At 26.8% G+C, this 16,084-nt stretch overlaps 1 protein-coding gene across 1 annotated transcript; it reads left to right on the top strand.

Annotated features, from left to right (window-relative positions):
• The first annotated feature begins 5,040 nt into the window (after window positions 1-5,040).
• On the top strand, window positions 5,041-6,094 carry LOC135924357 (uncharacterized). The gene is made up of 3 exons (XM_065459414.1): window positions 5,041-5,454; window positions 5,501-5,670; window positions 5,980-6,094. Exons 1-3 carry the CDS (start codon window positions 5,041-5,043, stop codon window positions 6,092-6,094), a joined length of 699 nt encoding a protein of 232 aa, XP_065315486.1.
• Window positions 6,095-16,084: the final 9,990 nt, after the last annotated feature.

Genomic DNA, 16,084 nt, shown 5'->3' with positions numbered 1-16,084 from the left:
TAATATAACATATTTCATGTCTATTATTTGTATTATTAAATTTATTGTATTTTAAAACTTTATTTAAAGGATTGTGAAAATAAATAAAATTAAAAACGAAAAAAAACAATTGCTTTCTTCGTATTTTTTCCATGAAAAATATGGTTTCTTTCATCCCTAAATATTTCCAGTACTCTCTCCAAATTTAAGTTTGAGAATTCCTACAAGAAGTAATATTGCAGTTCTCTATTATCAAACTGAAAAATTAAATCAACATTAAATTAGTCTTTTACACAATTTCGTCTTCCTTAATACAATATGTCATAAGATATAATCTAAAAAAAATAAGTGTTCAAGTAAATAATTTTTTAAAAATAATGACTATATTTTACATTTTTCAGAAAAAGCATTTAGGCTTCTAAGCTTTGTTCTTTTTTAAATTCTAAATAGCTGTATAAATAGAATGTGATTTAGATTTAAAAATATATAAGAATATTGCACCTTTAAGTTATCCATGACTAGCTACTTTTTGGGGAAAATATAATTAATTATATACACATGCTTGTGAATGTATTCTAACTCCTTTTTAAGCTAATTTTTGCAATTTGCTTAAATTCACCTATTTTTGAAAAATATAATTAGAACCATTTACTTTTTAGTGATGTAACTATAACTAAAATATGTGATTTCAGCGATGCCCTCTAGTGTTGACAAGCAACAGACTTAGGTTTTCCTCATAATCCATCAAACTGGATATTTAATTTAGGGGAAAGAAAAAATGAGGGACCCTTCACACGTTTGTGGGCATGTTTAGCTTCTACATGAGCGGGAGAGGTAGGAACAATTTGCATCCTATTTTTTAAGGGGGGTGCTGCTTTAATGGGGGTTATCTTATTAAATTTTGAGATGAAATAGGACAAAATTTATTGCTGTTAAAATTAATACTTTTATTATAGAATTATTATAATACAATTCAAATCTATATATTGCAAACAATCATGCACATTGTTTTCCAAATAAAACTTTCTGCTATCCTTTTAAATGTAATTCAAAAGGTTTCGATATTTCAGCTATAATAATAAATTCATTGTAAATAATGGAGGTTTTAATTGAATTTATTATCTAAAAAATAAATTCTTTATATTCACAAAATATCGATAGTTGGTAGTAAAGATAGATTAATTTAAGTTATAGTATCAATAAATTAAAAAGGCGGAAATTGGGGGAGGGGGGGGGTAGGCAAAGTTTTTGAAGGGGGTTTGCATCCAGTGAAAATCCTGTCATGTAGACGCTGGGCATGTCGCACGTACTTGTACGCGAAATAGTCTTAGGACTATTACTTAAACGTCTGGACTGATTAAAAAGGGGTTGGGAAAACAATAGCCCACGTCCAAAAATTATATGAATAAATTATAAATCACTATGTCTGCAAATTAGTAAATTTTATTGGGGAATTGGTCCAATAGATAAAAAGTCCAGAGTTGTTAAAAGATACTTTTTAAATGGATCTAGATACAGGTACATCGTCTAAAATAATATCTATATAAAGATATTTTAATCAAAAAAAATCTATCTAGATACAGGATCTTAATCCTTTAACAACTCTGAAAAAGTCAAAGGGTGGTGGCCAGTCTTCACATAATGGCACATTTTCCTTATGTGAAACATGGGTTAAAATGATTTTCAATCTGTTAAATAATCTGATTTTGTTTGTTACACCTTTCGGTGAAATAATTTTTATTTTTTATATTAACATTTTTTTTATATCATATTAACATTACATTTTTTTTGATATCAATTTAAATTTAAACGAACATTTTTATTTTACATAATTGGTTATTTATTTATTGTTAAAAAAAGATATAAAAGGAAAATTGTTTTTGGTTAAAAGGGAGATAATAAAATGTAATTTATAAAAATAAAAGAAAATTCTGTCTTATTCCAATAATATAACTAGAGAATTCTATGTAAATTCTTCACAATCGGAAACACTTTAAAGTGTTTTAAGCATAAAATATTTTAGGAGGCCTATTCCTCCTACTATTAATAAATATTTCGTATGAATATATATAGAGACGGTTTATTTATATAATTTTTTTATATAAATATTAGACCTAAATAACAAAAATTATTAAAATATTGTTTTCTAATACTATCATCATTACCTGTTTTTGGGGAAAAGGTAATTTTATAATGCGTTATAAATAGCACTAGTAAAGTTAAATGGGTTTGATAAGATTTTTCTGAATGCAGGGGGGGGGAGGGTACTATCAAATAACAATAATTGCTTGTTCCATAAGCGATAATATAAAAATTTTATTAAATACGGTAGTTTTATAGGTTTTTGACCTAAATATTTTGTTAAAATAATCCAATCTATTAACGAATACACCCTTTCTAGTCATAATTAATAGCAATAATTTGGTATTTTAGACATCAGTTTATAAATTATATGCTATTTTTTTTAAGTAATCCCTGATTTGGTGTCGGTGCTTGACTACTTGAACCATATTTTTCGTTTGATTGAATGATTGCTCCAAACGAAAGGATTCTAAAAATACCCAAAATAATACGCAATCAAAAAAAATATATTTCAAGAAATTATGTAAATAACTCAAATAAATTATAAAAATAAGAGTATAAAATATTCGGTGTTTTTTTGGATATTGCATAAAATCTGTTAAGAATTGTTGTAGACCTAATCCAGAGTTGTTAAAGAATCGAATCAAAAGATCGCCGATCCTGGATTCGATCCTAAATTTGTCAATTTTCTCGGATTTAAGATCCTGACCTTAAATTATGGATCGTGATTGAGATCATTTTTTTAATTCGATCCCGATCCTTTTAAAAATTATTTTTTTACTTAAAAAGCAATAAATAAAATAAAAATTTGAAAATTAAATTAAAATATTATTTAAAAAAATATATCTATCCACATCATATTTTATCAACCACCATTCCACGAGGTTTTATATTTCAACAATTTACCAAATTTTTTGTACGAACAAGTTATATTTATTTATTAATTATATTATAGTATAAATAAATTCTAGGTTTTAATAATGTCCTCCATTATAGATTTAGAAGATGATACATCTACTTCTATTGATGTGACAGCAGATATAAGTGAGAATGAGAATCTTTTACCATTTCATAATATACGTAAGTATTTTACTTGTAAAACGGATGGAAGTAACCATACAATGATCTATGCAAAATGCTCTTTATGCAAAAACAAAATATCTTCTTCAAAGATTAGCACTTCAAACCTAAATAGGCATTTACAAGTAATTATTTTTTTTTAAAATACAATTTTATAATTTGTGAAGATCATAACAATATGCATATAATAAGAATTATTTACAATAATTAATAAAATATTTATTGATGTGTTAATCTTAATTATAATAATTAGGAATTTTAATATTATTATTAGCCCATTCTTAGCATTGATATTAAAGGAAGACTAGTAGTTTTAATGGGAGTTGAAATCAATTTTCAGTATTTAAAACCCTTCAACCTATACTTAACTTTATATATTTGACAAAATTTGCGTAACCCTTTATTCATAAGAAATGCTAAAAAAGCTTCATTTTATTCATATCATAGGAAAATATTTTCTCACAATCTTTTGCCCATATCATCTTGGGCAGCTTTTAATGATAGACAATTTTAACTTGAATTTTTAAGATAACCTATATGACCCTTTTAACCACATGTAAATAATAGAAATTTGGGTTGAACCATTAATTCATAAGTTCTTAAATATCTAAAAAGCCTCAGAATTATTCATATGATAGGAAAATATTTTCTCACAGCTTTTAATAATGGTAGAAGAAAATATTGTAAACTTGAATTTTTAAGATAACCTATTTATGACCCTTTTAACCACTTATAAATAATATTACCTTAATATAATATGTTTAATAAAATTTGTTTTAAACCCTTTATTCATTAGTTCTTAAATGCCAAAAAAGCCTCAGTATATTCATATCATAGGAAAATATATTCTCAAAATCTTTTGCCCCTATCATGGGAAGCTTTTAAAATGGTAGAAAATATTGTAAACTTGGATTTTTAAGATAACCTATATGACCTTTTTAACCCCATATAAATAATATACTTTATCATATATAACAAAATTTGTTTTGAACCCTTTATCATTTTTTTTGTTTATACAAGTTTTACATTCAGTCTATACATTGTTTTATTAACTTATATTTTTAAAAAATTTCCAACTAAAATTTTAAAAATATGATTTAATTCAGGGGAAGTTATTTTCATCCAACTCTGTTACATAATATATTTTTTTTTATAAAGAGAAAGCACAGTGAATTCAAAAATTAGATTGCCAAACACTTAAATGAATTCTCTACACAAACAAATAAATCTCTACAAAAGCAAAGTGTTCCTGGTTGCAGATTCAAACAAACCAAATTAATTTTTTATAATCTTAACATGCCATCAATATCGCGAAAAACAGCAGACAAAGTTATAATGGAGTTTTTTATTGACACATTTCAACCACTTTCAGTGGCTGATGATCCTTCATTCAAGAAAATGATTAAAACATTTTTTCCAACAACAAATGTTATATGTCGTCAAACTCTAGGCAATAAAATATCTACTGCCTTTACAGATATGACAACAAATCTTATAAGAGATTTGTCTGAAGTCTCCTATGTATGCACCACTGCTGATTTTTGGAGTGGTCATCGAAGGTAAATTATATTAATATAAATTTTATAATATTTTATTTTAGGGCTTTTATTGCTGGAGTTACTGTCCATTTGCTGGACCCATTAACTTTCAAGAGAAAATCAGCAGCTTTGGCATTGAGGCGTATAATTGGAAAGCAAACATATCATGTTTTGGCTAAGGAAATTATGGATATCCACAAGACTTATAAAATTCATAATAAGGTGGTGAAGATGGTGACCTATAATGGAACCAACTTTGTAAAAGCATTCAAGTAATATTTATATTTAACAAAAAAATTATTTAAAATAAATTTTTTATTTTTTCTAGAGTATTTGGAGAAAATAAGAATATAGTGAGGATATGGAATTAATAAATTTGGATGACATATTATCTGTTGATGACTCAAATAATCCTACTATCAGCCTACCAAAACATCAACGTTGTTGTTTCCATAATCTGAACCTTATTGCAACTAATGACGCTGAGAAAGCAGAAAATGATATTAATTATAAGAGAATATCAAGAACAACATTTGCTAAATGTTTTGCCTTAATTAACAAACAAAATATGTCCCCCAAAATGGCTGATAATTGCAGAATTGGGAAGATACCTAATAGCTCCAACAAGACCAGATGGAACTCCTATTTTCAGTCAATGAAATTAATAGCCAAGATGCTCTCTGAAAAGTTTTTAGAAGTAGAAGAAGTTTGTGATAAAATTGGATTCACAATGTTTAGGCAAGAAGAATGTTTCTATGTCAAAGAATATGCTTCAGTAATACAATTATATTTTTATAATAACTAAAATTTAAATATTAAAGGTTATGGAACCCTTGGCTATATCATTAAAGATATTGGAACGGGAGGATAACATGGAGCAGGGATATCTAACCCCAGTTCTAACCATACTTATAGATAAATTAAAGAAATTTAGCTGCCTGCGATATTGTCAGCCCCTTGTAGAGTGTGTTCTTAGAGGTATTGATAAAAGGTAATAAATTTTTATGCAATTTTTTTATATTAATAGATATCAGATACCTTCAAAATTTATTAAAAAATTGCCATGATCTGGCAAATTTAGTAAAATATTTTTAACAGGCCTGGTCTACTAAGCCTCTGATATCTGGTAAAATTTTAATGGGTCATCATAGGCATTAAAAATTATTAAATTTAATCAATATTATACAGATGATTGGTCAGACCTGACTGTAAAATTTAAAAGGGCTAACTTTTGCAGATACCTGATTTATATGAATGAACACTTATTTAATAATAAATTAATTATCATTTATTAATATAGATTCCCTTCACTATATGATGAGAATAATATATTGGCATCAATAATTCACCCAAAGTTTAGGCTCAATCGGCCTTTTATTAATCTGCCACAAAATTTGTTGCTAAAAGAAGGTTAATTGCCCATTTAGAAAATATACAGGGTCAACCACATGCAGATCCTTCAAATGAGTGCATGGATGAAATCGATACCTTTTTGGGGAAAAATTTGTCACAAAATGCTTTTTCCATTAATAATTTTTTTTATTCTAATGATGATTCTGTGAATATTTTTAATAATTATGTTAATTTAAAAAAAACATTTATTGAATATAACACACATTTACCATTTAGAAAAATTTTAATTATTAAAGGCTAATTTTAATTATAAATAGACATGTACGCCGCCGTCAAATACGCCGCCGCCGGTGATTTTCCACACCGACGCCGCCAATGCAAAAAATCGGTGGCGTGGCGGCGTGATACATATTTTTTATTATTAAAATAATATTTTTTATATATATTGCTGAAACTTTATCAGCAATATAAGATTTGCATGAATTGTAACTATAAGAAAAATAATATTAAATCATTTTTGAATCATTAATAAATGCGATTTTATTTCTTTAAATTAATAAATATTATTTGCTATAAAAACATTTGATTTGTAACAATCCACATAATACACGTTCGCTCACTTTGAGCAGGTCTGTGACCAACGTGCTAGATAATATAAAATTAGGCTAGTAATTTACAGAAAAGGTATTGAAATATTATTATATATTTCATTCTTATTACTATAAGTCCAATATGTGGACCGACAAATATAGACGGCGAAATTATATTACCTTTACATTTCACTAAATAGATAATAATTTTAATATTGTATTTTATACATTGGCGACACATCATGTCACTCAAAAACATACCACTGAAACTATTCTTTCCGAGATAAAAAAATTTGAAATTGAATTTGATTTAGCGTCCAAGAAAATTCAAATGGTTACGGACAGGGATCCAAACCGAAACGAATATCGGTTCAGGTTCGGATAAAAATAACGGTTCAAGGTTCAGGTTCGGTTCTTAAAAAATAACGGTTCGGTTCGAACCTCTATAAACCGGTTTGAACATTTTTGTATTCAAACCTACATTCGAATTATGTATAGGAAAAATATTTTTTTTTATCATTAAAATAAAAAAACACTTACATAAAACCTTCATTTTTATTAATTGCATAATATAAAATAATATTTAATTTATAAATATAACAAATAGATATCAATGATTAATTTTATAATATGAACAATATTTATAACTTTATTTATTTAAAAAAAATTTATTAAGCCGTACAATTAATATATTTTCAAGATTTATCACACTCAAATTACATCTATAAGGGGATAGTATAAATTTAATTGTAGAAAAACATCTTTCTACACTAACTTGGGTAGCTGGCACTGCCAGTGATATCAGACAATTTATATAATTCAGGGTATCGATTACTCTGATTTCTCCAATAGTCTAAAATATTCATATTTTTATTTAACCTAGGTTCTTTAGAAAAATTAACTAAAATATTTTTAATATTCTCCGATTTTTGTAAGAGATTTTGTTTGTTCACATCTTTTTTTTAAGAAGACTTTCTACTAAGTCCTCTTCAGATGAAGATCCATTAACCGGTGTTGATTCACCTTCACTAAAATCCTCCACTTTTATAACAAAGTTCGATTCCATGTTATGCCATATTTTAATAATATGCTCTCTAGCTTTGGTTTTTTCTTCTTCAGTCAAAAGCACTTGATATCTATATAATAAAAATTAAAAATATCATTAAAAAAATCTTATTATATTTATGTATAGATAGAAAAATATATAAAGTGAAATAAAATTATTAATTAAAATAAATAAAATTATTGATTAAATTTATATAAGATATAATATTTTTAAAACATACCTTAAATCTAGATATGTGCATGACAAAAAGGCATTGTTGTTTAAAAGTTGCTTCTCTCTAAAATTCATAGCATCAATTATTGAACCAGCAAAGGGTGAAGTAAAAATGGAAATTTCTAATTTAGCTTTCAGCCATATGCCATAAAAATCCCCTAAAGTTAGCTGCTCAAGTTGTAAGTTCTTGGTAGCTACTTTCATTGGTTTTAGTATATTTACCAACCCTATAATTGCTTCCCATTCCAGAGTTTGCAAAACAAAGTTCACTATATGATACTGATAACTCCTCACAAATATCTTTTAATTCATTCAATCTCTCTAGCATGTCATAGGTTGATAACCATCTGTGACAATCCAATATACGTCTTTTTAAGTTTAATTTTTTTAGTATGATTGATATCGATTTTGTCCTTAGCTTCTTGCAGGCAGTACGAGCTTTGATAATAATATTAGAAATGGAGTAATTTTTTAATGCATGAGCTACCACAAGTTGTAAGGTATGAGAAGCACATCTTATATTTATAATATCATATTGAGAATCATTAAGATTGCTTGCTAATTCATCAGGTACATTTGTGAAACTAGTATAAATATCATAATTATCTATATTTTGTATTTGTTCTTCTTCATCATTTTCAGGCAATTGATTGTCATCATCACTATCCTCCCTAAATAATTTTACCATCTTAATTAGATTTGCCTTATTGTCCGTTGTTATAGTGTACGGTTGTGATGTTTTTATTTCATAATCATTTAATACTTTTATTAAAAGGAGTTTTAAATTTTCTGCAGTGGGCCGTTCAAAAATTTCTTTCATTGCCAGTGTTCTCAGAATTTTTGCTTTTTGAATGTACTGAAGATTAATCCAAATAATGGACCTGTCTAGCCGAGAACAAAGTCAATTTTTAGAGATAATAATTTACCATTTATTCCTTTGATTATATTTTGCCGAATATCTAAGGCTAATTCTGCAACATTCGATTGAATATTTTGGGAATTAATTTTAATATTACCTAAACCTTCTAATATAGGATCCAGAATTTTTCTAAAGCCACTATCATCGATTAATGTGAATGGTCTACCATTAAAAGTTACCAGCTCAGTACAAGCATCAATTATTATTTTTTTTATTTAGCTTCACTGATATAGTAGTTTGTTCTTTAAATACTTCTTCTATGTCTGTTGGTTTGATGGCATCTTAAACCTTTTTATTTTATTAGGAATTTGTTGTTGTTATATTTTAATTTTATTGAATTCTATAGGGTGGTTTCTTTTTATGTGACGCTCCAAATTTGCGCCATGATTACCTTTCATATTTATTTAACAATCAGCAATATTACATTTTGATGTGTCATTAATAATATTATAAGTAAAATAATTGTATATGGGGTTTAATTTTGCTCTAGGCATTATAATTTAAAAGCTTAAAAAATTTAAAAAATATTGTATAATGGCAATATACTAAAGTTCATAAAAATTATGACTGACACTTATCAATCAAATGTGATTGATAAAAATCTTTAAAACAATTCGAATATAATTAAAATATTTTGCAATATACTAGAACTTACACATTATTTTAGCAGCATAAAATCACGAGGTTCGAACCGGTTCAGAGGCATTTTAGCGGTTCGGTTCAGGTTCGGCTAGAAATTTTTTAGCGGTTTAGGTTCGGTTCAGGTTTGAAAAAATACCGGTTTTTAGCGGTTTAACGGTTCAGGTTCGGTTTGGATCCCTTGTTACGGATGCAGGACCCAATGTAAAGAAAAGTGTTTGTCTAGGAGAATATGACCATCATTTATATTTGGGGATGGATTACATAATCTAGTGACAGTCGATGGAATAAAAAATGTTAAAAAAATAGAAAATCTCATTAAAAAAGTGAGAGAAATTATAGTTCCCTTAAGATTCAAAACAGCGGATTTTGAAAATATAAACGATATCGAAAATGGGAAATGTTTCGAATCAATATCATTTACATCGGAGAGTATAGATTTGGATGATAATGATCCTTTTTATGAAGATCATTTGAGGTTTGATGATGATAGTGAAATCAAGAAAAAACATAAAACCTTAAAATTAAATGTGCCTACACTTTGGCATAATATTATAATATTGCTGGAAAGTGTGAGTGGCAATAACAAAAATCCTATAAATATTCTATTAAATAGAATGGATAAACCGGATCTTAATTTATTTAACTCCGATTGGGACTTGGGCATGAACTTTTAAATTTTCTTAAAACCTTCAAAAACTGTTGAATTTCTATCAGTCCAAAAAGGAGTTACTATAAATTTACCTTTATTATTTCGTAGTGAAACCCATTAATGGTCAAGATTTTTCTAGTGGATAAAAATGCTCAATTTTTTCAAATTATATTGATTAATGCTCATAGATCAACTCCACCCATGTGTTTGTTATAAGCAGTTACCATATTTGGCTGAGGAATTTTTATTTTAGAAGATATTTTCTTAGAATACCTTGAAACATTAGAAAGCAAAGAGATCGTGTGGCATGTCTATGCAACGGTCACCACCAAATTATCATTCCAACGAACTACAAATATTTCGTATAATTTTTCAAACCTATAATCATATTATCCTCTTTCTTTTTTTTGCTACAACCTTTATAGATTCAACTGGGCAATGCTCTATTCTATTGTCCTTCACAGTTCCAGTTGGAAAATATCCCATTTGTTTTAAGTATGACAAGAGTTTAAATGATGAAAAGAAATTATCAAAATATATTTTATGATAATTTGGTTTTTGCAATGCCTTTAATAATTTTATGATTACATTTCCATCTAATTCATATTTATTTTCGCTTTTTCCTTGATATATATCAAATGAGAATACGTAACCGTCGGAAGAAGCAAATATCCAAGACTTGTATCCGAATCTAATTGGTTTTCTATTTATGAACATTTTGCAAGAATGTCTTCCTCGATATGGTATCATCTGTTCATCTATTGATAAATGATGTTTGAAAATTCCGAATTGCTGAAATTTATTATTCAATATATTAATAATGTAAGGCCTAACTTTATAAAATCTATCATGTATATCTATTTTTGTATTGTCTGCCAAATGGATATTATATTTCAAGTTTCGAAATTGTAATTGGGTCATTGTATCCCAGATTATTGGAATAGAAATATCGCTATCATTAGACCAGTACATTCTTTCTTGTGGGAGAGAATGATATCCAGTAAATAATAGAATTCCAATAAATCTCTGAATATCTTGGATGGTTATGCATATGTTAGGTCTATTCATTTGTTTAGCATAAATATTACTTTGTTCTACAATTAGGGAATATAAGTCTTCGTCGAAAATAAAGAAAATATATCTGATGGACTTTTACCATGTAAATCATTTTCAAGTTTTATTACATCTTCCTTTTCTCCATTGAAAGGGCTTGAAGAATATATTGCATCCGTTTTTCTCCATTTTAAATTGTGATAAATTCGAGAATAGCTTCTTGTAGAATATGGTTCTGAAAGGTCGTCATCAACTGAATTATGAATCTCCAATTCTCCAGCTGTATCTGAAGGCAAAACTCCGACATTTGTTACGTCATTTTTATCGAAATCTTCTTCATCACTAACTGCAGAGGGGTTTGGCGGAATTATAACCATATCTCTTTCTTCAATTGGTTCCTCTTCAAAAAGTTGAGCAAGCGCTTGTTCAATTGTTAGAAAACGTTTCATTAAAAAAATTTATTAAAAATTAAATATCTTTTCGTAGAATCTTGATTTTTTTATTAGTCATCTATTATTTTGATAATTTTGATTGAATTGACAAAACAGGTGCATAATATTTTATATAAATAAAATAAAATAAAATCTTCAGAAAGGAAGAGGCTAAAAATAATTTTAAACTTTTGAATATTTATGAACCTAATAATTTCATATAATTTGATCGGGATTAAAAATTATAATAGGAACAATATTTTATTCGATTTAATCTCAGGGGGCTAAAAAAAATTTTTTAATTATTTTTAAAAGGTCTTTTTTGGGTATAAAATTTTTAAAAAAAAATTCTTAGGGGGCTCGAGCCACCCACCCCTTTTTCCCCCACCCTTAATGACGGTAGTGGTTTTAAGTATAATATAAAAAAATTATAATTCATTATGTTAAATTTCATTTGTTTGAATTTTTTAAAATAATTTATATTGCTTAATGGTTAACGGTGCATATATGCACCAGTCAACTTTATGTGGTTACCAATTTTAATTATTTAAAAATTCAAAAATGATTGATAAATGATATATCTATAAAGAATATATACACACTAGTTTTCATCGAAATAATTTTATAATATGCTTGTGAGATCACTTAGAAAATTTTGCATTTTAGACCTCATAAATTCGCAAAGTTTGAGGGTTTCTTAGGAACATAAAAAAATATTTTTTTTATATTTTTCTTTTCCAGTTTTGAAGTACAATGTCTGAACTATATAAAAATCTTTTTTATTATTTTTTAAAATAAAAACTACTATGTTAAAATAAGGTATATAGGAGGTGGTGCATATATGCACCGTTAACCAGTAACGGGTATCATTTAATCTATGTGATAGTCCTCCCATAGCATCCCTTAAATAAAATATGCTTATTAAATATGATCATAGATTTCCAGTAACCGATCTTCAGGTAGTATTTTAAAATACATAAATTAGTTTTTTTTACTTAGGTGTTAGGAACACTTTTAAATCCTCGTTTTCAATCTTTAAACATAGTAAATGAATATTTAAAGGAAAAAAATATTATTCCGATGTCAACACGCTAATCTCGCTGTTTATACGAACAAATTAATTGAATATGAAACGACGGAAGTTGCTTCAGAATTCGATTATCTTAAGTCGGCTACGATACATTTATCTATTCATAACAATAATCTGGAACAACAAGACTATTTAACTAGTCTGGAAAAAGAGTGTTATTTATTATTTTCGCCTTATAATTTAGAGATAATTGGATCTTCTAAAACTTTCAATATCAGTTAGAAAGGTCCTGTGCATTTCAGCTACGAGCACACCCGGCGAGTGTATATTTTTCATAGCTGGGCTCACTCTGTCCTATAAATCTAAATAAAATAATTTTTATACATGATAATTATAATTTAATAAAATCATTAAATTATAGTTATAAACATAATAAAGCATAAATTTTATTTTAAAAATGTTTCCAATGAATTTATAACTTTAATTAAAATTTTCAAGTTAGAGAAATACATAACGCCGCCGCGCCGCCGCCGATTTTGTGGTGGCGTCTAAATCGAATCGCCGCCGCCAGCCGATCGTTTTAAAAAAAAGAAACGCCGCCGCCGATAATGCTATCGGCGCACATGTCTAATTATAAATAAATATATTCTAATTGTTATACTTATATTATATTATTCAATTACAATAAATTTATACCATATTTAATTAATTTTTATATTAGTTAATTTTGCATCGATCAGAAATTTAAATAAGAAAAGGATCATGATCATGATCGCGATCCTTTTATTAAAAAAACGTCGATCCTGGATTTCGATCCTATTTTTCCCAAAAGATCGTGATCAGGATTCGATCTTTTTAAAAGGATCGATTAACAAGCCTGGCCTAATCTATTCCTTTTGATGAAGCTTATTTTAATAAATGAATATAAATTTTGGAATTACCTTACCGTGAAGATTGCTGAGATTTTTTTAAATATAAATAAATTTTGTATATTTATTATTAAAAATTATCTATTTGCTTTATTTATGCATGCTGATTTATGAATTATGCGCTCAGTTAACTGTCAAATTTTCTGTGTTACTTTATTAAGTAAGTTCTTATTTTTATTATTATTTTGAAAAAATTTTCTGACTTATTAAAATAAAGTTCAACTTTAAAGGGGAAAAACAATTATCAAAGAAAATGCATTTTTATGAGTTCCAACAAGTATTACGAAGTGGAATTTTTCAATTTTGACTTTCTGCATTATGGACATGGATGACTACAACTCTGTGATTTTTTTCCTTTGATTTCAGGTATATTTATTTTTAATTTTTAGTCTGTGGGTTGCACCATAAACTTTAATTTATCCTTTTAATTCATATTAGCACCATAAACTTAAATACTTTTAATCTATATTGTTGCATCATAAACTTTAATTTATCTTTTTAATTCATATTAGTACTATAAACTTAAATACTTTTAATTCATATTGTTTTTTTAAAGTTATCAGTAACTTTATTTGTGTAAATTTATATCCCCTCTTTAATAGAAACACTTACTGTTTATTATGTTTTTGAAAGTTGGTATTGGAACTTAATATCCAATATCCAATATTTATTAATACTTTGGCTTAATATTAGCTAAATTTGGGTATTTTATAGGACCATTTTCTTCACATTTATTACATGATATATCAGTTTTGTCTAGTAATATAAACACTCAGAATACTTAAATACTCAGATTTGCCTGGTATTATTATTATAGAAGTAGTTAAGCTCAGTTTTGTCTGGTACTATTAATACAGAAGTAGTTAAATATTTTTTTTTGTTTGTTTCTCTTAATTTGAATTTTTGGTTTAAACGTAATTAGTTTACAGATTAATCTAGGTCCCTTCCAAATTAAATGATTCTCTTATATTTTAATTTTTTAGTCTGTGGGTGGTCCTTCTTTCTTGGCCTATGTATATTTTTGATACATTTGAAATTTCAGCACCATAAACTTTAATTTATCCTTTTACACATATTAGCACCATAAACTTAAACACTGTTAATTCATATAATATAAAGTTATCAGTAACTTTATTTTTGAGGATTATATTATATCCCCTCTTAAATAGATACTAATTTAATTGATATCCCCTCTCAAATAGAAACTCTTACGTTTGAAAGTTAGTATTGGAACTAAATATCCGATGTCCCACATTTATTAGGCCAATTTCTCCACATTTATATACATGATATATCAGTTTTTGTCTGGTTATATAAATACTCAGATTTTGTCTGATATTATTAATACAGAAGTAGTTAATTATTTTTGTTTCTCTTAATTTGAATTTTTGGTTTAAACACGTTTTAGTTTACATAATTACTTAATAAATCTAGGTCCCTTCTAAATTAATGATTCTCTTAATTCCTTAAACTTTTGACATTAATTTCTATAAGTTGTAATTCTCTTAATTCCTTAAACTTTTTGACATTAATTTCTATAAGTTGTAATTTATGTGCTAAATGGTTATAGATTTATACATTATCCCTTTTTACCTTGAAATTGGTTTCTTTGTTGGTTTCCGTGGTAGTACCAGAAATTATTTTTGTATATTTCTTTTTAGCAGTTTTTCAGTCAATTTCATAAAAGTTAGTTCATTTATCAGTATCCATAAATTATGCTTGTCTTTCTTTAAGAATGTTTCATCATGCTTGTCTTTCTTTAAGAATGTTTCATCAGTTTCTTCGGTTTTCTTTCAGACTTCTTCATTTAAGAGAGTGATTTTTATCAGTAAATATATCGCAACCTAAATTATGCTGGTCTTTTATTAAAAAAATAGGGAATGACTAAAATACGCGTCCCCAAAAACTACGCGTCCCTACGCGTCCCCGGTCAAAACGATTTATTTTTATTAATATTAATAGGAAATCTTATTAAGCTTTATAAGATGAGTTAGAAAATGTTTTTTTTAATTTAAAAAAAATACGGTAACTATAAAATTTACAAAAATATATTTTTTTAAAAAATAAACTACGCGTCCCTACGCGTCCCCGGTCAAAATACAGTTTTTTTTAAAAAATCAAAACGGATTCATATTTAGCTTATTAAAAGAATACAGAATATGTAAATATTATATTTTAAACTATTTTATAACTTAGTGATTTTTTCAAAAAACACTTTTTTTTTCAAAAACACTACGCGTCCCCGGTCAAAAAACCTTTTTTTTAAAAAAATAATAGCAGATTCATGTTTAACTTTTTAAGGAGATTCAGAAAATGGTATTAATAATAAAAAAATTTAAAAAAAAATTTTTTCCTAAAAAATTTTTTTTTGGCTAAACTACGCGTCCCTACGCGTCCCCGGTCAAAATACAGTTTTTTTAAAAAAATCAAAACGGATTCATATTTAGCTCATTAAAAGAATACAGAATATGTAAATATTATATATTAAACTATTTTATAACTTAGTGATTTTTTCAAAAAACAGTTTTTT

The sequence above is a fragment of the Gordionus sp. m RMFG-2023 genome, chromosome 2, assembly GCF_954871325.1.
Source record: "Gordionus sp. m RMFG-2023 chromosome 2, tfGorSpeb1-WG-v2, whole genome shotgun sequence".
Lineage (NCBI taxonomy): Eukaryota > Metazoa > Nematomorpha > Gordioida > Chordodea > Parachordodidae > Gordionus > Gordionus sp. m RMFG-2023.
This window is presented reverse-complemented; position numbering and strand designations above follow the sequence as displayed.